Below are 24,972 nucleotides of genomic sequence, written 5' to 3'. Positions count from 1 at the left end.
TTTTTTTTTGACAAAAATTTATACAGCTTTTATCTATTTATAATGATGAAATTCATTTTATTTACCACTTTTGAGTGATCCTACAAATATCTCTTTGTACATTTATGTATAGTAACATGCTCTCACTGCAAGCTTGGGATGAAAAATAAAAACATTCACAGTATATGATACATACATATTGTATTTAATTTTACAAAATGGTCAATATAATCATAAAAAACATATAAGGATTGTATGTATACATACATATGTATAATTATAAACCTAAGTTATATAAAAATGTATTTTTTTTTTTTTTTAGACAAAGACTGATGACAGAAAGAGATATATACTAATCTAGGTTTTACTGTACATACATAAATAAAATCAATTGCCTAAAATGTTTGGTGTAACAATCATATTTTGTTTAAAATCTATTTTACCAAAAATACTAAAAGCATTGTTAGCAAGAGGTTTTAGGAAGAAGAAAATGTAGTATTGACAAAACAGATTTATGGTACTCAGAAAGTATATTTTAAACGTAATATGAATTTTGTTTTCATGCATTATAGTATAGTACTTATTTAATTAAATAATTAAAAAATGTTACTTTGAATAGTTTAAATAATAGCACTGTAAGAAGTTTAGTACACAATAACTGTCAGAGAGAATATCCTTGTTATTTTTGTTAAAAGTATTTACTATTTAAATTCAAAACTGTAATTGGTTTATTTAAATATCAAATTTTTTAAAAGAAAATGTTTTGTGGTTCTGGCGTATTTTATTTAGTTTATTTTAAATTCTAATTTTTGAAAATAATTTCTAGATAATTTTTGACTAAGAATTTGTAGATATAAAGGCAGAAATATTTAGAATGTCCTGAAAATTCTTTAATATTTCAATAACAAATATATAAATCAGTACAATCTCCTTGATTTTTAAATTTTTTTAAACAAAGTTCATGTACATTGTATTTACCTCCCAGACACTGTTACTAAATAATTTACAAGCCAGTTGAACTTTAATAAATACACATACAGAATGTACGTTCAATCATCACTTTCACACTTGCAATGGCAAAACTTTATTGCCATACTACCCCATATTATGACAATAAATAAATTCACACATGTTACAGTGAACAAGGTGTGCTTGCACTGTCTGAAATGTCTCACTACTCATTTTTTTGTGGAAATGCTGGCAGCATGGTTTAATGGGTGACTGCTTTACATTTCATATGCCTTTTGGACTGTTAAAGTTCGAAAAATGCAAACTTGCACACATGAATGGCGAGTTATAATGACACCACTGTTCTCTAAATAAAAAAATAAAAATAAAAAAAAACCTAGATGATTTAACAATTTTTTTGTACGTGAAACAACTGCATGGAAATTAGGGATGGGTCGGTACCGGTTCTCGGTTCCTACGGTTCTCATCATTTTAACCGGCACCGAGAACCGCAGCTAAAATGTCGGTATCGGTGCCGGTACCGGCAGTGTAGCAAAACCCTTTACGAAAATAGTCCTTCACTACAACTTAACTGCAGCATGAAATGGCTCAACTCACGTTCAATTCACATATGAATTATTTTTTTGGACTTCTGTGAAATAATATTCATCTCTATCTCTAACTATAAAATAAATTACACGTGAAAATATTTAATGTTCTCGTCACATCTGTAAACAAAGTACGTTATACGATTAAAACATAACAGTTGAAGGTGCCTTAGATGTATGTAGTTCACAGATGTGTGCAACTATATAACGTGCTTCAGCAGAGATGTGAGAACAGAAAGACGCCATGTTTGTTTCAATTTGTTTTTAAAAATAGGTAGTTAATCGAGTCGTTGACACGTAAGTAGGCATGACTGGTGTATAAAGAACAATTAAAAGTGCAAAATTCCACAGAAAATTTTTTAATAGAATTGATGATTGATTTACAATTTTCCATAATAATTTTTGGCATTCTAAAATGTTATGCTTTTTGTGCAGTGCTTTGGACTGTATGTTCACTGCATCTGCAGCCATCTAGCGTAATGGCTAGTAGGTAACTTTCTCTTTTTAGGTAAATGGGATTGCTTTGAAGGGGGAAATTTTTTTTTTTTTAGTAAAGTGGTGTATGGATGTGTAGATTTATTTTACTATTGGCTGGTCAAACGAAATGTTGTTGACACTTCTAAATTATAATTATTCTGACCAAATAGAGCAAATTGTGTAAGAAATGGCATCAGAAGTGAGGCAGTAATTTACTGTTGACTGTGCAAACAAACTGAATTCAATGTAGGCAATATGTTTGATGGACAATTTAATATTTTAATTCTTTGAAAGTTACCATCATAGTATTTATTTCCATTATTGTAACATTTTCTTTTTATTCCTATGTTTTAAAGGAGGGTGAATGTAGATTTATTGAGGTAATTACTAGATTGATATAGTAAATTTTAGTTTTATGAAGTGTTCTCTATATTATTACGAATTAGTTTTTTTATTAATACATATTACATTTTTAATAGGTTGTGTGTGTTTACTGTAGTTTGAAGCAGTGCTTTTTTTGTAGCCAAAACAATAAATATTTTAGTACTTAAAACACCTCATAAATAATGTGTGAATAATATTTATTTTATTGTTTAAGTCAGAACCGAGAACCGATTTTTAAGAACCGGTACCGAACCGAGAACCGGGAAAAAAACAGGAATTGACCTATCACTAATGGAAATGAGACATTCCGACTGATGACGTGGAGCGTAGGACAGGGGGCCCCTCACGACGACCCGGCCGGGCGGCCCCGGGAGCTGACGACCAGCCAGAAGAGCAGCCAGGCGGGGGCGAGCGCGGCCGTCGCCACGCCGAACGCCCAGCTGCCGTACACGTGGCCGTCGACGACGGCGAACACGAGCGCCTGGCGCGCGGCGTGGAGCGCCCGCCGGCACAGCTCGCCCCAGGGCTCCTCCGGGAAGGAGGCGGCCGTGTGGGCCCCGACCACGGCCGTGAGCAGCGGCAGGGGGTGCAGCGCGAGCCACGCCAGCCTCTGCGCGGCGCGCAGCAGCCTGCGGCCGTAGGGACACGCTTACAGCTCACACGCCCGCTACCATCTTTGAAAGATTTGTGCAATGGGAGTGCATGGCTTGGTGTAAGTTTACGGACATACGCCGTTGCTTAGCACATGTATGTCTGTAGAAGAAAACTACAAAAAAAAAAAACACAAATGATGCCACACAATACTCCACAACAGGAATATGGTCAAACAAACAAAGAAAAACAAAGAAAAATAGACTAACAGAACGAAAAAAAAAAAACCCTCACAAATGATGACAGCACAAAAATACCGAACCCAAAAAAAATTCAGCACAACAGTTGAAACGAGACAAAAACACAGCAAAACTAAAAGACGAAATAAACACAATAGTTTTCCAAAAAACAAAAAGAGAAACCCACTACTGACTACCAATACCTGGTCACGGGCTGGATTCATGCAACGTCAAATAAATAAAATTCCAACATGAAACAAATGTGTTTAATATTTAAATGTGACACTATAAACTTAAGGCTGTTTCACTTGCCACCAGGGGCGCAACAACTAAATTTCCAAAGGGGGAGCAAAATACCTTCTTCGAAAGATTCCTGCAATGGTAGTGCATGGCTTGACGAAAGTTTACGGACTTACGCCACTGCTGAGCACATGTATGTCTGTGGAAGAAAACTACAAAAAAAAACACAACTGACAAAAAAACACAAATTAAGCAAAACAAATTTGCTGTTGTCAGGATTTAACGCCACACAATACTCCACAACAGGAATATGGTCAAACAAACAAAGAAAAACAAAGAAAAATGGACTAACAGAATGAAAAAAAAAAAAAAAACCCTCACAAATGATGACAGCACAAATATACCGAACCCAAAAAAAATTCAGCACAAAAGTTGAAACGAGACAAAAACACAGCAAAACGAAAAGACGGAACAAACACAATAGTTTTCCAAAAAAAAAAACAAAAAAACAAAAGAGAAACCCACTACTGACTACCAAGACCTGGTCACGGGCTGGATTTATACAACGTCAAATAAATCAAAAGTCCAACATGAAACAAAATGTGTTTAATATTAAATGTGACACTATAAACTTATGGCTGTTTCACTTGCCACCAGGGGCGCAACAACTAAATTTCCAAAGGGGGAGCAAAATACCTTCTTCGAAAGATTTGTGCAATGGGAGTGCATGACTTGATGTAAGTTTACGGACGTACGCCATTGCTTAGCACATGCATGTCTGTAGAAGAAAACTACCCAAAAAAAACAAACACAAATGACAAAAAAAAACACAAATTAAGCAAAAAATTGCTGTTGTCTGGATTTAACGCCACACAATACTCCACAACAGGAATATGGTTAACAAACAAAGAAAAATGGACTAACAGAACGAAAAAAAAAAAACCCACAAATAATGACACAAAAATACCGAACCCAAAAAAATTCAGCACAACAGTTGAAACGAGACAAAACACAGCAAAACGAAAAGACAAAACAAACACAATAGTTTTCCAAAAAACAAAAATCAAAAGAGAAACCCACTACTGACTACCAATACCTGGTCACAGGCTGGATTTATACAACCTAAAATAAACCAAAGTCCAACATGAAACAATTGTGTTTAATATTAAATGTGCCACTATTAACATAAGTCTGTTTCACTTGCCACGTTCATTTTTTTTAAAAGTTTTTTCACCATTGCTAGGGAAACTATTATACAGTGAATTGCTATGAAACCGAAACATTGAAAAACATGTCAAAACACAGCATAACAACGAAATACAAGTAATACATAGGGCCTGGAAAAATTAGCATCTATTTATTACAAAATTAGCATTTATGATGTTGAAAATTAGCATCTATTTTCCAGAAATTAGCATCTATTTTTGAGAAATTTGCTTAAGATATTAAAGTTACATAACAATACAAGAAGTTGTAATAGTGTTTATACCCATTATGACGAATTTTAACACAAACCAAAATCATTAAACGGTATTTGTAAACAAACGTTTGAGCACTAGTAATTTCAAATGAAAACAAACAGACAATTCAAGTTGGCCAACTTCAGTACGCTAAACGTGCACCACAAAATGTATGATTTGTCTCTATGTAAAATATTGATCAGAAAAAAAATTTGAAAACTAAAGTGATTATCAACAAATGTATAAAAAACCGCGTACTAAAATATTTGTAGTAGTTTTGAGCATTTAAAATATTTTCATTTTTATCTTTGCAAGTTCACTACGATCCCGTCAACGACCTAGATATTTTCTAGTTTTGTTGGTTTCCGTGAAGCGCTTCCCGGGAAATTTGTTTTGTTAGGTTGGATACTCTTCATGAACAGGCAACACACGATGCAATGGCGAACGTGGCGTGATCTATCAAAACAAAATAACTGCGTCGATAAGTAGTGTGAACATTCTTTTCTAAACATTCAACGGTAACTTGAGTAAATCGTAAACACTAAATTTACAAAATTACTTATTCTATACTATCAGGCGTGATATTTGGTTAAGGAATGTTTTCTAAGTTAAGGTTAGGATTCGGATTTTATTCCTTCAACAAGCCTTGTCAGAAGCTATTGTTTACTGTAATTGTGTTATGGTGGTTATTTTCAAAAACAATACTTTGAGGAATGTGTGTTCAAGCCATTTTGTTGCATTCTATAGTGGTTTTTCGCCCGATAATGGTAATTTTACCGCGATTTCGCAAATATAGCATTTATAACAACAATTAGTAAAAAATCGCATCTAACCTCAAAATTCGCAAAAAAATCGCATCTATCGCAAATTGCGAATTTTTCCGGCCCCTAGTAATACATCATATAGCACCTAAACACAAGTTATATCACGGAATTAAGTAACATTTAACCAAAACTTAATTCAAAACGTTAAAAAAGAAAAGGAATCTTTTAATGTTTGAAATTCAAGGAATTCAGTTATTTTCTGACAAAAAAATTCAACCAAAGTGCACAGATAAGAAAAATATTAATCTATTTTGTTTTAGTGTGCATCTATTATTGAATCAAATTTATACCATACATGCCAGCTAATTTATTTTTATTGTTCTAAATGTATTTGTTTTAGACTAATTTATTTTCTCGGTTGGCGCAGAGCTTATCGTTATCGTAGGTTTTCACTTCAGTACAGCGTTTCCGGTTTTCTAGTGGGTTAACATTTCACCTTTTGGTATTCCCGTTAAAACCTATTCTGAAGTTCAAAAGGGAAACCATGAACTATAAATGGTGTGTCTCATTCTTAGTTCGCAGTGTGCTTTTTAATGACCATTTACTCTCTTTTTCATGTATATACATATGCATGTACATGCATAATTGCATATATATGTGTGTGAACATGTATGTATATACACACACATACACACACATACACACACACACACACACACACACACATACACATAAATGAATGAGTAGGTAGTCTTTCTTCAATATCTACCTAAAATGAACAAATAAGTTCATTTATTTATTTATTATTTATTTTATTTATTTTTTCAAATTTCCACCTTGCATGCAATTATTAGATACTGTGCTGCAATACTTATACTTATTCTTGGGAAATAATAAAAAAAAAAAATTATTTGCATGATACACACTGCAAAATTTTTATCAGGTAACATTAATATTCATTATGTAAAAAAAAAATACTTGCCATGTTATTTTAAAAGATGGGTTATCCAAAAATGATTTTAAAATAGTACAACACTGACTACTTTTAAAAAAAAATTACAAAATGATTAAATTTCAAAATAATTTAATACTGTGATAGGTAATGCAAAAAAATAATATTCATAGGTCATTTAAATTATCAATTAGTCTGTGTGGCAAAGACAGTGAGAGGGTGTTTGATGTGAGTTAGAGTGCATTAATGTGAAAATCAAAATAAAACAATTTATTGAATTTATTTTTATCAAATACCCAGTTATTATGACTGTCTGTTTCTTATACTGATATAATTGAATTTAATCCTCAAGCACTTAAATATTAGGAAATTACTATAACAGTGTAGAAATTAATTTGAAATCAAGTCATCTTGCAAAAAAAACCTTATACATATACTATTACAAAAAAGAGTAGCCAGTTTTGTACAATTTTTTAAATCCTATTACCTAAAATGAGCAATCTTTTAGAATAACTTGCTAACTTAGCAAAGTACATATATTTTATACAATATGAATATTAAAAGTTATCCAATAATTAATTTATGCCTCTCAAACCATGCAAAGAAAATTTCCCCCCCAAAAGTATAGCATGTTTTGTTTTATTTTAAATTATCAATAGCATGGTTATTAATGATTTCATAAAAAATTATATTATATGGACATTTACAGCCACAGTATACAATAAAATATTGGGGGGAAAAAAATTACCTCTAAAACTTAATACATATTTTTTTAAATTTTATTTTAGAACCATCATCAATTGGCCAATTAGCTGTTTGCTGCCTGAAAATGAATTCTGGGAGACACTGTTTTTTACGCAATATGAATATAGTATCAAAATCTATGAGTTCTTTATTTTTTTCACAATAAGGAGATATATTTTTTGACCTGTTCTTTAACAAACAGTGACCAAAATTATTTATCATGCAATAAGTATTTATTTTGTCAATTTTTTTTTTTTTAAGAATATCCACCTACCAAAGCCTAAACGTTCACTGATCACCTTCCAACCAAAAAATGTCTCACCTCATCTTGAACAGAGATTATGTAGTAAAAGGTTTTCTTTTTTTTCTCCAATGCCTGCGTACTTATGTGAAAGGCGCTGACAGTGAATACAGCTTTTAACATATTTTTGCTCCAAGTAAAATTCTTTGGAATCTTTTTAATTTTCCCAAAGACGAAGAATGTGTCTTTTATTCGATTTCGACTTTCGAATCTTCGCACGCCTATCATTATTACTAGAGACATGCAAAATTTGCGGATTCATTTCGCGATAGGGCTAGCATCAAAACAACTATACCTTCGTACCGCTTCTGCGATTGGCCCACATTTTATCCGGGGAGCTGTGAGCCAATGGGAAACACTGAACCAAGAAAGTGCCGAATTACGGACAGCCTAGTCGAAACGTCTCACGCGTCAGCAGCCAATGAACAACAGGTGTCACTTCCGCGAGTATTTAAAGGACTGTGAAGGGTATCCTAGAGGTCAATGAATCTGCGAATTTTGCAGGTCTCTAATGATTACCGATGTTGTGAGAAACGAGAATTTTTAAACGTTAACAGGCCAGGCCGTATCAATCGGGCAACGGTCGGCGGCGTTTGCTCCGTGCCAAGACCTGAGCGCCGTGGCGGGACGGACTGGGCACCCACCTGCTGCGCGCGGGCGCGGCCCCCAGGGCGCACGGCACGTACAGCACGGCCGTGACCAGCGCCAGGGAGAAGTTGTGCACGGCCACGGCGAGGAGCAGCGTTGCCAGCTCGAGCAGGGCGACGATGTACAGGAGCGTCCAGCTGTCCTCGGTGCTCCTGGAGCTGTGCACACACCACGTTCCGACAGTTCCCTCGAGACACGGCTTCACTTCCCATGCACGCCGCCCACTAGGGACGTGCGAGCACCCGATTATTTTCGGGAACGGTTCGAATCCACGATTACCCAAACCCGGAAATCGTCGCACGTACATGGATTCGAACAGTATTACGAATGTTCACAAAACTTGTTATAAATCAATTTAATACGGCTCAAAAATACTGGCAGTGAAAAATAAAATTACGCTACTATTACGTTAAGTATTTGTAAGAAAAAAAAAAGTCCTGGCTATTTATTGGAGAAAAAAAATGGTTTCGTTTGCTGAAACTTTTATAAAACTGAGATTTCCCTGTGGCGTGCAGTTTATTACGATTGAGTTGGAGAATCAAATATGTTTTGGTTTTCATATTTTAAAGTGTTTATTATTAATTAATTTTACATAATTATTAATATTTCAATCTCAGTGTAATAAATAATTGCCAGTAGTTAGAGTTAGAAAAAAGAGAACACACATTATTTTTAAATTTATCAGTTATTTTTAATTATTCTGTGCTTAATATTCGGAATCTGATTCATATCTCAAATATTGCCAGGGATTCGAATCGGATTCGAACCGAATTGAAAAACAAGGATTCGCACATCCCTACTACTCACGCATATTATCTATCTTAAATTTGAAGCCTCTAGGGCTCCGCCCACCTGGGCACACACGCGGTGCGCAGAGCTTCAGGAAATACAACGCGATTTGATAACTACTCAAGATATCCGGGTGGGGTCTGCTTACGAAAAGCATTCAAGAGTTCGCTGTGGGCCGAAAAGTACTTCTTTTGATTTCGGATTTAAGTTTTTAAATTGAATTTTTTAGAAGATTTAAAATGATTTCAGAGTAATATTTAGGCGTAAAACGACCAGTACAGATTCTTTAAAGCACTTAAGGGACTTGCATTACACCTTTATCTTCATTTCTCAGCCATATAATGTTACGGTCACCGCTCAAATTTCAGTTATATTGTGACAACGAGAAGACTGCGCGCCAGCTCAGAGGAGACACCGCGCTAGAAGCACCAGCGAGCGTTGCACTTATCATTCGGCCTCACTAACACACACACACCCCTGACAAGGCGGGCCCCTTAACATTTAATTTGATCATACGTATTTACATTAAATTTGCAAGCTCAAAGAAAGACAGTAAAAACACGTTTTCAGTTCAGAGGTGAGAAGTAGGCACGTGCCAATATCTGTTGTTTTTTTTACTTCGAATCGAATACAAATATCAAATTATTCTCGAATATAAAAATTGAATTCAAATATTAACAATTAGAAGCCCACTAAATTTTTTTTCCACATATAAAAAATTACATGGGAAATTAGATAAATAATACTAAAGTGAAAGGGTGGTTAGGTTAAGTCAGCTACAATTAAAATAGGTAAAATTTTGTTGAAATATTGAAATTTTGAAAAGAAAATATAAATAATTATTTTTCATCAAAATCAAAATAGGATAAGCAAAAATTTTTTTTTGATAAACAGTGCACAGTGAATTAATACATATGTGTGAAGAAACTTCAAGAGGGTCGGTTTAAATAAGAATGTACAGTGAGCAGTTTATGATCTATAGTTAAATATGCAGGTCTGAAAAAAAATTTTTAAATTTATTTGTTTATATTTTTCACTATGTGAAAATTAATAATTATTTATATTAAAAAAAATATTAACATGTATGGATTATACTTTTTGACTTGTTTCAAAGAAAGTGTAAAAACACAGTAGCTGCTTAGAATGTTCCTCTCTTTTTCTGTCCAGTGAATGTGTGCTTGGTAAAAAAGACAAAGATTTTTTTCCCCTTCTTAGTGTGACATTTTTTTTTTGGGCTGCGTGTAACAAGATAATTGCCTGAGCCGTCTCTGCGTTAGGAGTCTGCGAGTGGGCCTGGATCCGGTCGTTGGTTCACTGTGTATTATCCACCAGAAAAATGTTGTAGTCGCTGGTTAGGCTTTAGGAGTCTTCGCTGTATGCGACCAGATGTTTTCCACTAGATCTGTACAGGTTTTTTTTCCATCGATGGCCCCTGTTCTGAACGAAACTGATCACACAGCTGGCATGCAATGTTTCTATTTCTACCCCTCTGATCTGAAAACTGTCAACTTTCAACACTAGTGAGAAGATACAAAATAAAATAAATAAAAATAATTAAAAATGTATTTTAGTTAAAAAAATCTAAACATGGCCTGAAATTAACCAACCGTAATGTTCATGCGTAAAAAGCCTTATTTTCTGCCAAGTTGGAAACGAAAGAGGAAGAACATTAAAATTCCCACATTTATCCATTACTTGCATGGTATCAGTCTTCATTAAGGTGTATTTAAGGATTTTTGGTGAAATTTAAGGACTTAAGGGCTCTTATTCAATTCAAGACAAATTAAGGGCTTTTTAAGGATACAGTCAAACTTCAATAATACAAACATTAGGGGACCATAATTTTGTCACTTTGTAATAATGAGGTTTGTAATGCCAAACTATTAAAAAATTTAGTCATGTATATATATTCATTTCTAAATTACGTTCAAATAAAGTTTAAACTTGCACAAAATTTTATACTGCACCAAAAGTAGTGTTTTTTTTTAGGGTTGTAAAATACAATTTTAGGCTCTAAAAACATTTTCTACTATTTCACACTTTAAAAGATTAAATGCAGAAGATTAAAACATAGGTTTAGAAATTACCTACCAAAAGACATAGTACCAACATTTTGGAAAAATAAAATTTCTAAGATTTTTTTCCCAACCTACAATAAACCAAAGTACATAGATAGTGTTAACTTCATATTGTTTCTTTACCCTTGGAACAAACCCAACTTCATAGTACACTTAATAACCATACTTTGTATCAAACAAATTACCGAGCACTGTAACTTCATGTAATTTCTGGGGTCTGCGGAATAATTTGCATTATGGGAGTTTTGTGTTTACGAGGGTGTTTATAAATAATGAGGTTTTACTGTAACGAGGAGGCATACAAACTGCGGACTGCAATTTTGATTTCACGGGAAGTGGGGAGGAAAGACGTGACGAAGACACGCTGTTGGGCTGTCACACCCAAGTGTCCGCCCAGGGCCGGACCACACACCTGCGAGTACTTAATAACCATACTTTTGTATTAAACAAATTATTCCGAGCACCGAAACTCTCATGTGATTTCTGGGAGTCAGTGGAATAATTTGCATTAATGGGAGTTTTGTATGAACGAGGGTGTTTATAAATAATGAAGTTTTACCGTGACGAGGAGGCATACAAACTGCGGACTGCAAATTTGATTTCACGGAAAGTGGGAAGGAATGACGTGACCTTTGAATATATATACTGTATAGAAGTCTCCAGCCCAGGTTAAAATTTCTAACACGGTTTCGAGGTAGTTGGTTGATTCACCGCCGCAATCGCCACCATCTCCAGGGCATCGACTTGCGGTGGTCCCTAGCGGTGAGAAGTGTCGAACTCTTCAAACACCCCTTCCCCCTCCCGTTGAACGACCTTGAGCTGCAGTGAATGATGGATGGGGGGGTGCGGGGGCAATGACAGCGGGCGACAGTGCTGCGCTCTAACGTGTAAATAACAACTAAGACGATACAGGGCGTTACGGCAGCGCACTGCAGCGGTGAAGTCCCCAAGCTGCTCATCATGCGCTCCTGAAAAACCGTAGAGTAAATCCTATCCACTCGCGACTTCTATACAGTATGTATGTTCAAAGACGTGACGGAGACACGCACGTCCGAACCACACACACACCTGCGAGCCACCAGCGGCAGCGCGGCGGCGGCGAGGAACGCCAGCAGGTAGCCCAGGTAGAGGGAGGCGTCGGTGGGCAGGCCCGCCCAGGCCAGCCCTGCGGCCGCGAAGGTCTGCGGCGCCGAAAGCAGCGCCACGCCCAGGGCGTGGGAGCTCAGCACGGCCACGCCCACCGGCGCCACGCTGAAGCCCGCGCCTTCCTGCGCAGACACCAGCCCGCGTGGGCGCGCCTCAGAGAAGCTGCAGCGCACGGCTCTGCGAACCTCCGAGCGACTCCGCGGTTCAAAAAAAACCGGTCTAAAATTTCAAAAACAAATAATCGTCGCCTGAGAATTGGAGTGTTCTATGTCCATCGAGGTCGGAACTGAGATATAACAAGCATTTGAAAGTTCAAACAACTGTGAATATCATGATATAGAACAAAATAATATTGGTCTTGAATTAAGAACAAACATTTTTGGGTGCGTAGACGTGTGTGGATATAGAACAAAAGAATACTAATATTAATTTTGTGTCCGTAACATTAAAAAAAAACCTAAAAAGTGGACATAGAACACTCCGATACTTAGGCGGCGAAATGTCAAGTGTATTTGCAGCATCCGCCCGAAAATAACGCAACCCCAAACTTTTTGATCATGAGTTAACGGAAAAGACTTTGCGGTTTGAAAATTACAATTGCAGTACATAGAACTTGAAAATTATTTAAGTTATCAGATTTTTTTCCCCATATTTACTAGACCCTTCCTGGTGCCACTTTCGTCCGACATACAGCGAAGCTTATGTTTTCCACACTTCACCATGATATTGTCAATAATTTGATTTACAATTGTTACATTTTTCACTGCGTGAAAGTTTAAAAAAATGAAAAATGTGATTTATATGTAATAAAAACAACATTGTTGCCCTAAGGCACCTGTATTACATTTTATGGCTCGATATGGCATACTTGAAGTCAAGTGTTGTTGGGCCCGAAATAAATAATGAACTACATATTTCCTGCTGGCTGGAACCTGTTAACAATTATTCACCTGAAACACTGTATCAAAGGCTTGATATAACTTGAAGGAAAATTATTAGAATATTACAGTGTAAATTTCTTCATGGAAATGAAAAAAAATTTACACAATGAAAATGCTTGTTACAAACAATTTTATTCATATAGGTAATTACAAATAACCTACCCTATATATAAAGAAAGTAAGATCAAGCAATGTGAAAAAATCACTGTCTTGTTACCACATTTTCTTAGCTATTCACTCATTTATTTGTTTATTTATAAATGTGAGTTAAAAAATAGTCCAGTATATATAATCTCTGTTCTCAGAAGCACTGTTTAAATTTATCTCAAAGTCACATAACCATGGATTTTAATTACATAGTCTAAAACGTAACACTTTTGCAAAAGTAATCATGTCATGTCAAACTACCAAGAGGTCAAAAATTTCTAAGCTTCCACTGACGTGCCCTTTAAAAATTTTGCCGGGTCCTTGCGAAAACTTTATGACGTCCGCGCGGCAACTTCACGGCCGCCGACCGTGTGCTACTGTACCTGTGCTCCGGACGCCGTGCTCTCGGCCCGCGCGGCGGGATCCTCGTGCATGCGCAGCCACAGTCCGAACGCCTTCACCAGCAGCGCGGCGCACAGCAGGCCCAGCGGGGGCATGTACATCCCTGCACAAGAGCAGAGCACTCCGTGACACATCTACTAGCTGCTAGGCCTGTGACAACATCAGCTTTTTACTTCGGAACAAATACATATATCAAATTATTCTCAAATACAAATATTGAATTTAAATAGTAAAATTTATACATACATACATAATACATACATATATATAAACACACACACACATATACATACATATATATACTAGGTAATAAACAAATTGTATCATAATAACTTATGAAGTATTTATTAACGGCGAAGGACAGTCGTATAAGCCCATAAAAATATTTATTTTACCAAGAATGGACTATACAACCTGGCTTTTGCCGCACGCGGTGTGGAAGAAGAGGAGGATGCTGACAGTTTCTCACACAGAAGGTAAGCTACCACAGTGGCTTTTCGTGCGGGCGGGTAAGATAACATGACAGCTGAGACGGCTTTTCGTGCGATAGTGGACGCGCCAAGCTCAGCTAGACACTGCAGCGTGAACAGTCTAGAGGGGTGGTATCTATTTTTAGCCGTCTTTTGTATGCCTGCCTGCTTACAGTACAGCTCTCGCCAAGATAAACGTGAACACATAGCGCCCAACAAAGTGTAACAGACTTGTTTTTCAGCCAATTTTACTCAAATTTTCGACTTTCTCTGCTCAAATTGTTCACGGTTTCTCAAAAAACGGTCGTATAAACGGAATGGACGCATCAGAGGGGGGTCGCATCTGCAGATTGCTACTGTATTGCAAAAAAAAATTCCTCAAAAATTTTAAAAAATTTTTCTTCACATATAGGTCGCACTTCATTTTTCCCCCATCAAATCTGGTAAAATTGCCGCGAGCTATACGCGAGTAAATACGGTACATACATATACATATACACAAACACACAAACATATATATATATATGTATATAGAGCCGCAGAAACCTTAACAGAACCAAACAAAAACAGACAGATACAATAACACAAGAACAGAAATAAGGATACAATATATCGCAATTATGTAGTACAAAAATAATAAAAAAATCATAACATTTAGGTTAGTAAAAAAAAAAATTAACATAAGTACTACCATAACAGCAAGTTTACATTATAAGTTACAAAGCGGACAGCATCTCATGCAAAACTATGGCAAGAAATAAAAATAGTTACGTATTTCCTGCTATAAAAAAAAGCCTGATTACCTATGGAGATGTATCTGTCGGTTGCCGGCTGCAGGTAGAAGAAGTACGACTGGTGGAATCTCTCCAGCAGGTTGTTGAGGCTGCGGAACAGTCCCTCCATCACCCTGCGAAAAAGGACACCGAGCTCGTGCCCCTGATCGCACCGTGCCGGCCCCCCGGGGGACGCTGGGAGTTGACGGAGACCGCGACGAGCACACTCACCTCCCCAGCTGGTAGAACACCGCCGGACTGCCCCTGCCCCGCTTCTCGAAGCCCTCCAGAGTCACCGCCTCGATACCAAACCTGCCAACAAATTTAAAAAAAAAATTACTTATGTAATGGAAGCCATCACAACAATATATATATATACAGCGAAGCTTATGCTTTTCACACTTCACCATGATATTGTCAATAATTTGATATACAATCATTACATTTTCCACTGCGTGATAGTTTAAAACATGAAAAATGTGATTTATATAATAAAAACAACATTGTTGCCTTAAGGCACCTGTGTTACATTTTATGGCTCGATATGGCATACTTGAAGCCAAGTGTTGTTGGACCCGAAATAAATAATGAACTATTTCCTGCTGGCTGGAACCTGTTAACAATTATTCACCTGTAACACTGTGTGTGTGTGTGTGTATGTGTGTATATAGGTGTGTGTGTGTGTGTTTGTGTGTGTGTACGTATATACATATATAAAAATTCCAATATATATTTTTTTATTTGTCACATGCCCACCAACAGTCGAGGCACTTTTATGGTGGGTACGGCACTTAGGCAACTCAGGTTTGCTTTAATAATTTCTCAATATTATAAATGGTTAGTTTATAATTTTTATTGAATGGTGTTGTGTATATAGGGCCAATTAGTTTATCACTTTAATCAGATAAAAAAAAATTACAAATTAAAAAAATATTATTATTTTCATACATCAATCCAGCATTTTATGAAAGTAAGTGTAATACAGCCTTGCTAAGAACAATATTCACAATCTGATCCTACTTCGTGGACATTTCAAACATTTGATTAGATGTTCACTTTGTATTAAAAAAAAAAAATAGAATTCGCACAGCCCTAAAGATAACTAACTTTTCCACAATTTGTACTAGCTTAATACATATTTACTTCCTCGTGACTATGTTCTTGCGCCCGCCAAACCACTACTAATGTCTGAAGCAGGTCGCAAGGAAAGGAGCAAGCCACGTCTCTTTGGACATGTTGACTCAGCGTCTTTACTCAGAATGGTGCGCTGCCATTTGTAAAATTATCTCCGTTCGCATCGTGTTCCTTCTGATACGACATGTTTCAGAGCGTACTGTGTCTTGGCCCATTTGGCCTCCCTTAATTTAAACTGAAATTTGTAAACTTCAACTCAAGCTTGATAAAAATAAAAAATTTAATGTTTCTAAACTCATTTAACTCGTCCGATTTTGAACGTGTAGCTGTCGCCGACACACAATGATTAAAGTGTTAAAAAGTAGCATTTGTTACTCTTGTTTCTAGAATTTATGTTATGGCTTGTAGCATATTTTTAATTAAGATATTGCACTATTTAAAATTATTAACTTTTATGATCATTGCAACTGAAAGATAGAGCTGACCAAATGATAAAATAAAGTAGTCTCTTGTGAAACAATATGTTTTCAGGTTTCATTGTAAACTCTGAGGGTTGACAGACAAAAACCCATTAAAGCCAAAAAAAAATCATTGAATCAAACGAACGTCCAGCAAATTGAGAGGAGGTGGGCCAACCAACCTGTGAAACAAACCATGGTTGCCATTCGGAACGCCCGTGGCTTGCGTCGATACCATCGCCATGAGTGTCTTCAAATGGTACAACCACTCCTTCACAGGGTTGCGGTGGTTCAGGTTATCCTTGAAAAACAACCCACCCCCACATTACACTTCCTACCAGATGGCAACCACAGGAACTCTGAAAATCACCTACTTTAGAGTTTTCCCGATTTCAAACAACAAAACGTCGCTTAAGAAACAACACCGCGTATGTGACAAAAAGCAAATTTTTTCACGAGAGCTTAATAACTTGATGCCCCACGCTGGAACTGAATGACAGCCGGTGTTAGAAAAAAGACTGTAGCAGCAAATTCTGTTTGATTTTCGGTGAATTCACTTCAAGAGAAGGTGCTATATGATTAAGTTTCTGTGGAGAAAAAAAAAAACTAATTTTAAAAAGTCACTTAGGAGGTGGTGTTTCTTAAGTTAAAAAATATCCTAATTTTCACACTACAAGGGTAGCACCCCACTTAATTTTCACTGTTTTTATCAGCGATACTTCACTATCAATAAATTTAAGTTTAGTATCTATAGATAGTATCTATAGAGAGGACCAAACATGTTGTGAGTTATCAGCACAGGGGTGAGAAGCATGCGAGGTAAGATGAACAGAAGAACAAGTAGGGGAAGGGCATGCATCTTAGGTAAGAATGGCCAAAAAAGTTGAAAAATCTCTTTGGGATTGGCATTTTTCTTTGAGCGCTATGATCTTACGAAACACACAATATGTAGACATAAGTACCAGTCATTTTATCATTCATGTTATCAGAACAGGCTACGTTAACCAGACCGTGTAGAGTTGGCACTATTTGATTCCTCAGGGCTCTGCCGGTCTTTTCCGAGCAACATGCTTCCATCAGACTATGAAGATGCTTGTCCTGCACTATTCTTATGTGAATCTACCCGGGATACTGGGGAAGTCATCACCCATTTCCCATCGCTAGATATCATTTCGGCACGGAAAACTGAAATTAGGTATGTCAGAACGGATACAGAGAAAAAAAATGGGATCCAACCCGTTCCTGGTGGTGGGGACGGAACACAGTCTGCGGCTGTGACGCTACCCTGTTTTTGAAGGTGTGCCGCACGCCCTCCTTGGAGCACAGGCGGTGGACAAGGTTGACCAGGTCTAGGTTTGGCAGCTGGCCGTTCAGCCCCTCCACCTTCACGTCCACGTGGCCGATCTTCTCCGAGTGCAGCTCCAGGTTGATGGCCGCCTAACGCACACACACTCGAGCCTAGACGTCTCCACAAACCATTGCCTTTTGCAACCACACAATACACTAAACAATACACAATGAACCACATGATACAACATTGAACCATTCAACACAAAAATTTTGAACTACACACACATCACAATGCCATAACATCATCACACTGTATACACTGAACCACACAACAACTGCAACATTGAACCATGCAACACAATACATAATGAAACACAATACAATACACAATAAAACACAAAACAATACACAATGATCACATAATACAACACACACTGATATACTCAACACACTGCACAATGTACCCCACAACTGTACAATGAACCTCTCACCACCATGCACACTGAAGCCCACAACACACTGCACAATGAACCACGTAACCATTATACACTGACCCAAACAACACAATACGCAATGAACCACTGAATACAATAACCAATGAACCACACAATACAATACACGATGAATCACAATACACAATGAACCACACAACACACACTGATCTACTCAACTCACTGCACAATGAACCACTCACCACACACCCCAACAGTAAAACAACAAAAAAAACAGCACACAATGAACAATACAGTACGCCTCGCAACACAAAAGCGCATCTGTAAGCCCTCCAACGACACCTGTATGGCTCCCCCGCGGCCCATCATGTCCCCGTGGTCCAGCACCCCGGGCCGACCGCATGAGGTGCGGTGGTACGCCTCCAGCCAGGCCTGCATCCCCAGCTGCTCGTGCTCCGTCACCAGGAATATCACGTCCTTGGCCCAGTACTTCTGGCCTGCACACCGCAGTACGACTCTCGCCTCACGCACTTCCCAACTTACACACAACATTTCATTGTTTCATTTTTAGCTCATTTCCTTCTTTTTAAATGCTCTTCGAATATGACAGGTTATTTAATACACAACACTATCAAATATGTCTTTTACTTTTTCCACAAAACTGTAATTTTTATAGTAATATTAGCTTTAATTTATACATAAAAATATGTATATAAAATATAACAGAAATCACTCAGGGAAAAAAGTGAATTCTGTGGGTTTTGGCAATTGTAAATCAGGGAATATAATCATATTTTTACAACCTTCTGAATGAAAAAAATTGTTGTTATGAATTTCATATTAAATATGATTATTGAATTTTTGGTTGTTGAAGAATAAAATATCACTGACTTTTGTAAAATATTTCGAGACTTGACTAGCATTTCAGGGCTACTCAAGATTTAACTTGCATTTCTGTGGAATATGGTGAATTGACACACATTTTGGCGTTATTTTGGTTTTATTTTTTACAGTTCACATATAAGTATGTATATGCCTAAAAAAATATTTTTTTCTAGAGCTTAATTATTTAAAATATACATATATATTAAAATATATGAATTTCAGAGCTGGAATATAATTTTAGTCGTAATGTCGAAGAACACATTTCCAAGAACCCACACCATGCAAGAATTTTTGAATTCTTGTATTTAAGACAGCATTCACATTATAAACAATATTCATCATTAAATGTTTCAAAGGAATGACTGTCAGAAGTCATGAGCGGTAGGACCGTCTCGTGCGGGATTCAAACTCACGCCTGAAGAACTTGGCAAGGCACATCATGAGCGCCACGGACGGTGCGGTGGTGGGGTGGATGCTATCCAGGGGGCGGTACGGGACGCTGAGGACCAGCGCCTCGGTGCTCGCACTGCGGGGCGCCCGCATGATGGCGTACACGTTCTTCCCCGTGTATTTCTGCAAACGCGAAGGACATCGAAACAAACACTCCTTATGTCCTTATTAAACCAAATATTGCAGGGCAGATCCTGTATTACATCAGGACGCCTACAGACACACCTGCTGAACACAGAACGAGGAGGAAGATTTAGAAGTGCGACTACACAGTGGAAAATGAAACCATGTTTTGCGCAGCATGTGGCGCTATCTGTCGGTAGGGCCCAGAACTACTAGCAAAATCAACTGGGACAAGGGGTTCACATCCAAAGTGTTATGTTTATAATGTTAATTTAACTGCTTGATGACTAATTGATTAGTAAAAGTGACTCAAGAAGCTGATTGAAAAACACTTAATGCTGTTTTCAAATTTAAAAAAAAACATGTTCTATTTAAATGAGTTGGAGATGCAAAATTTTTGGTATGCCACACCACAAAAATGAGACAACCAAGATAAAGTGCAACAATTTTTACTGGTTGGTCTGTCTGATAACAGCTTATGCATTACTTCTCACAATCAATATATGTAGCTATATTAAATGTAATAAAGCTACTAACTAGCGGATGGGCCAAAAACTACTTCAAAAAACTAGGTCTCAGTCTCTGCAATTAGAGTTGCTCCCCCATGCTGCTAAACAAATTTCATGACTTTTTTAGAACCTTCCTTACAATTAAAAAATTATTTGCAGGGATGTGCAAATTTTTATGTTGGATAGCTAAAACCTTTTCAGAGGTAATTTTTATGTGATTTTTGCGGAAAAGAACCTAGATGTTCAAAAACCAAATTCAAGCTAGCAGATGGAAATCAAAGTATCGTGACCTCCTGCACTGTTATGGTTTAATTCAGAACCTTCTCATGAATATGGTGACCAGACTTTCAGTGTCGTGACATGAGGAAATTTTCTACATTTTTATGGCTTGACTAAGGGCCTAGTTTCGAACCCTCAAAGGGTGAAATAATCAGCGGAGTATTTCTTCCTGGCAGTCACAGGTCCTGTTAATGGATGTAATACTTCAACCAGGTATAAAACGTTCTGTCATGCTCTGTGAGGAAACTATTTCTCTGAATACAGCACAACTGAAATAACAAGCACCAGAACACTGTACCATTTTCAAAATGTCTTCCTACATAAAACACTTTACATAAAAACTACATATAAATGTTTTGATTGGTATTCTCCCTAGAAAGGTTAAATTAAGGCTTAATGTCTCATCCACATCAGGCACTAAGATGATAAGGATGATGACATGATACTGGTGCAGGGACAGAATGAAAAATTGAGGGGAATTTGAGTACCCCCATAAAACACACCGGCCCACTGTGAAATTTGCCATGTTTCACACAAAAAATCCTAGTTTGATCTCGTAGCTAGGAAGTAGGAAGACAGTTTATTGAATATTCACCACCATAGTCCCATCTTCCTAATGGTAACTTTCAAGAGATCTCAAGTTTTACCTTCATATATTATGTTCTACATGTTTTGTTTTTGATGGTTAACATATTTTCATCTTTTATGTACCTCATTTTTCCCCCAAGTATTTTAATTTTCAAGCACATACCTACTGTGTGCTGCTAATGTTTTCTAATCATCCCACAAAAGCTTAGTTTAAAATTCATTTTATTTAATGTTCTTAAAACAGCTCGCTGTCATCAACTTAAAGCCTGTATTCATGAGCCTAACTGTATATTTGTGTGTATTTGATGTGTGAGGTTACATGGGAGAACTATGAATGGATACATAGTATCGTGAACGCCAAAGTTGAAAGTTTTTTTTTTATTTATGCTACTATGCCTTGACTTTGTTTACTGCTTTAAATGACCGAATGACGTGGGCACATGTAAAGATATTAAACTCTTTATCATCTTGGCTATTGTTATTTCCAGTGTTGGCTGATGGAGGGCGGCTAACGGATGGATGTTGAGCTTGCTTGTAACTGTGCACACACAAGGAAGCATTTATCACCTCAGATTCAGTCAGAAGAAATCCAACTTACGATCAAGTGCGAGCAAGCAACGAGGCAACAGTTTCACACAAGGGTATGCAGTCAAATGCAGAACTACGTTCCACAGAGCAGATAATTAAAAAAAAATAATAAAAAAAATTGGTTGTCTGTAAAGTCGGTTTACGGACGATAGTTTAACGTGACAAAGTCATAACAAAACATTGATGAAATGAATGCATACTTTTATGAATAAAATTTAATCATTTTTATTGAATTATCACTATTTTGTATGGATACAAAGGAGGAGTGAAATGAAATCTACAATTTAATTGATAAATTTACTTTTCTTTGCACTCATTAATTCAAATATGTTTATTACTTTAACGAAGAGATTATTTTAACTATAACTTTTATACATGCTTGCTATTTAACTTCTTCCAATCTGTGTTATTCTGTTGAGAATAGGACGATGATAGGAAAAGTAGGAAACGAATGGGAGTGTTTCAAGTTTAACGTGCCTCGAAGAAGTCAAATCGATGGTTGTTCCAATCGAGTGGAAGAGAGATAGATGCGGCGCAAGCGCACAGTGAGCGTAACGGGACACAGCGTAACGGGACAGTTTTTCGTGCGTGCAGCCGGCGTTCATTAATTTATTAGACGTTTGTCACGTCAAAAAGTAGTAGCACAGTTTTCCAACAGCTAACCAGCTGGCAGTATGTTAAAGGGGGCGTTGGTACACCGAGACTCACCGTGCCGTGTCCCAGGGGGTAATGCAGGGTGAAGTTGTGGGTGTAGGTGTCCAGGCTGAGCTGCCGGAACTTGGCCAGGAGCCAGGGGTACGGCACGCCGTCGGGGTACCTCGCAGCCTCCTCCAGAAGCTCCGAGTGGTACTGCTTCGCCAGCACGTCCTCATCGAAATCCCCCTTCACCAGGCCCGGGAGGAGCGCGTTCTCCGAGAAGTAGGTGCCTGCACGGGAAGCCAAATGCGTCTGTGCACAGCTGGATCACAGAACCGTGTGCAGAGCTTCAGAAAACAACCTGCCATTTTTAAAATGCTTAAAAATATTCCAGTGTTGTCTGGGTTTTTTCTGGATGCTGCTAATATTTCCTTAAATCATCTCACACAGATTAAATTTGTTTATTTGTGGATTCTTTGGTTGCAGCGTCCTTGGCGAATAATTCACCGACGTTTCGGTCGACATTGCAGTCGCCATCATCAGGGCAGCAGTTACCTACTGATTATTTGTTGATCTTAAAACCAAATCTGCACTACTTTCTAGTATACTTTACAATACCCTGATAAATTTTATGTTTGGTGTTCGATTTGTGTAGGCTATAAGGGTAGCGAATTTTTCTGTCAACAAAGTTATAGAAGTCCAAATGTTGTATTTTTGAACACTACAGATGTTCCTCTTTTTACCCTGAAAACAGCATTTCAAAAATTCTACTAGTTTCTGAGAAATTACAGTTTATAGTTTACATTAGATAGCCTGCGCTGTGATGCGATCTTTGCCATGATGTGCTTTATTGTTATCAGCTTATCTGAGACTGTTTTGCTATAGTGACATAAATTTATGTTGTACTTTATTAGTGTAGCCAAGACTGTTATCCACGAGCGATTGGCCTGATTGTTGTTGTTGGTACTAGGTGCAACTTGATCGTGTAGTTCTCCAGAGATCCTTAGGAATGAACCCTAGACAAGGCTGTTTTGAAAACAAAAAATACTGGTTGTTTATGTATGTCAGTATGTAATGGCCGGCGCAAAGACTGTTTTCCACCTTTATTAGGCACAATTAGGGTGAAAAACCAGTTAGGGTGAAAAAAGGTTTTTGTCCCGGCCATAACATACTGACATTAAACATCCCTGTCTTTTGAAGTGAAACTTCTTTACTGAGGGTGCAACAATTTTTGAGCGTTACAAAAATCCTGATTGCATGAGGGGAATAGTTAGGTACAATGGTGGGGAAACAGGTAGAGCAGGAGTGTGCGTCAGTGGTAACACCACTCCAACGCATGCGCTAGTGATTGAATCGGAAGACAGCAATGTGGGGGGGATGGGTATATAGCAGAGCATGCTGTATGCTAGTTGTAACAGCCGGAAGGGGAGATGGCAGAGGGGACGCAGCAGTGACATTATGGAATTCTTGTAACGCTGCTTGTGTTTGTCTACTCCTAAGTTTTCGTAAGGGCTGACGATTGGCGCTACCAAATTTCGTTAATTTAATTTAAAGAATCTATAATTTATTTATTTGTATGGTAAAAAGTTATTGATTTGTGCAATTGAGTTTATAATCATTCATTTTTATGTGGATAGTTTGTTTGAAAATGAAAATAACTTATCTCTACCTATACCTAAAAAGCAATAAGTTTCATTTCTGTCGTATGTGGACTCCACAAGCACAATTTTTTGAAAACAGTCTATGTTACGCTATATTCCTCTCTGTGGAGAACCATGGGACCGAGTTGCAGCTAATACCAAGAAAACAGGGCTGCATAAACAATCAGGCCAATCTCCCGTGGAAAAAAGTCTCGGTTACACTAATAAAGCACAACATGGCGACGGCCACAGTACAGGCTACCTAATATATAAATAATGTATAAATGGTAATTTCTCAGAAACCAGTAGGAATTCTGAAACACTGTTTTCAGGGTAAACAGAGAAACGCCTGTAGCGTTTAAAAACGCAATATTTGGACTTTTATGTTTTTTACGAAACGATGTCCGAGACACAATCTTTATAAGAAAGGTATTTAGTGAAAAACAAAACTATTTATGTTACCTACTAAACCTCACCACTTACCAGCATTGAAATGCTCATGAGCGAGAAGCATAAACCAGACGATCCCACCAACGTATAAAATTATACATAACTTATCATAATGTGTAACTAAAAGTTGGGTTAACTTGCCACGCCCAGACCCAGGATCTGTCAACAGACCCATTGAATAATATTAATAAACAAAAAACCAAAACTCTTCAAACGCTTATAATAAATATTGATTCATTCTTGTTTGACACAATAAACACGCGAGCGCGACGGAATAAGAGAAAAAAGTTATTTTGAAACCGGCTAGTTGTTGCCAACCACGAACTATGAAATCAAAACATTATACACGTGTATATATTTTTTTTTTTTATGTTTCAAAACAAATAGATATGATAACTGGTTGACTTGA

The 24,972-nt window shown here is 37.2% G+C and overlaps 1 protein-coding gene across 1 annotated transcript; it reads right to left on the bottom strand.

The window, feature by feature from the left end:
* Positions 1 to 165: 165 nt before the first annotated feature.
* Positions 166 to 24,915, bottom strand: LOC134539389 (glycosylphosphatidylinositol anchor attachment 1 protein). The gene is made up of 12 exons (XM_063381383.1): positions 24,597 to 24,915; positions 22,546 to 22,763; positions 19,714 to 19,873; positions 18,758 to 18,912; positions 17,958 to 18,110; positions 16,856 to 16,974; positions 15,313 to 15,393; positions 15,112 to 15,215; positions 13,820 to 13,941; positions 12,271 to 12,470; positions 8,332 to 8,493; positions 166 to 3,025 (listed from the first exon to the last, which is right to left on the bottom strand). Exons 1-12 carry the CDS (start codon positions 24,736 to 24,738, stop codon positions 2,740 to 2,742), a joined length of 1,902 nt encoding a protein of 633 aa, XP_063237453.1. The 5' UTR covers positions 24,739 to 24,915; the 3' UTR covers positions 166 to 2,739.
* Positions 24,916 to 24,972: the final 57 nt, after the last annotated feature.

This window comes from Bacillus rossius, chromosome 15, assembly GCF_032445375.1.
Source record: "Bacillus rossius redtenbacheri isolate Brsri chromosome 15, Brsri_v3, whole genome shotgun sequence".
Classification (NCBI taxonomy): Eukaryota; Metazoa; Arthropoda; class Insecta; order Phasmatodea; family Bacillidae; genus Bacillus; species Bacillus rossius.
Note: the sequence above shows the minus strand (reverse complement) of the source record. Positions and strands in the feature narration are given on the sequence as shown.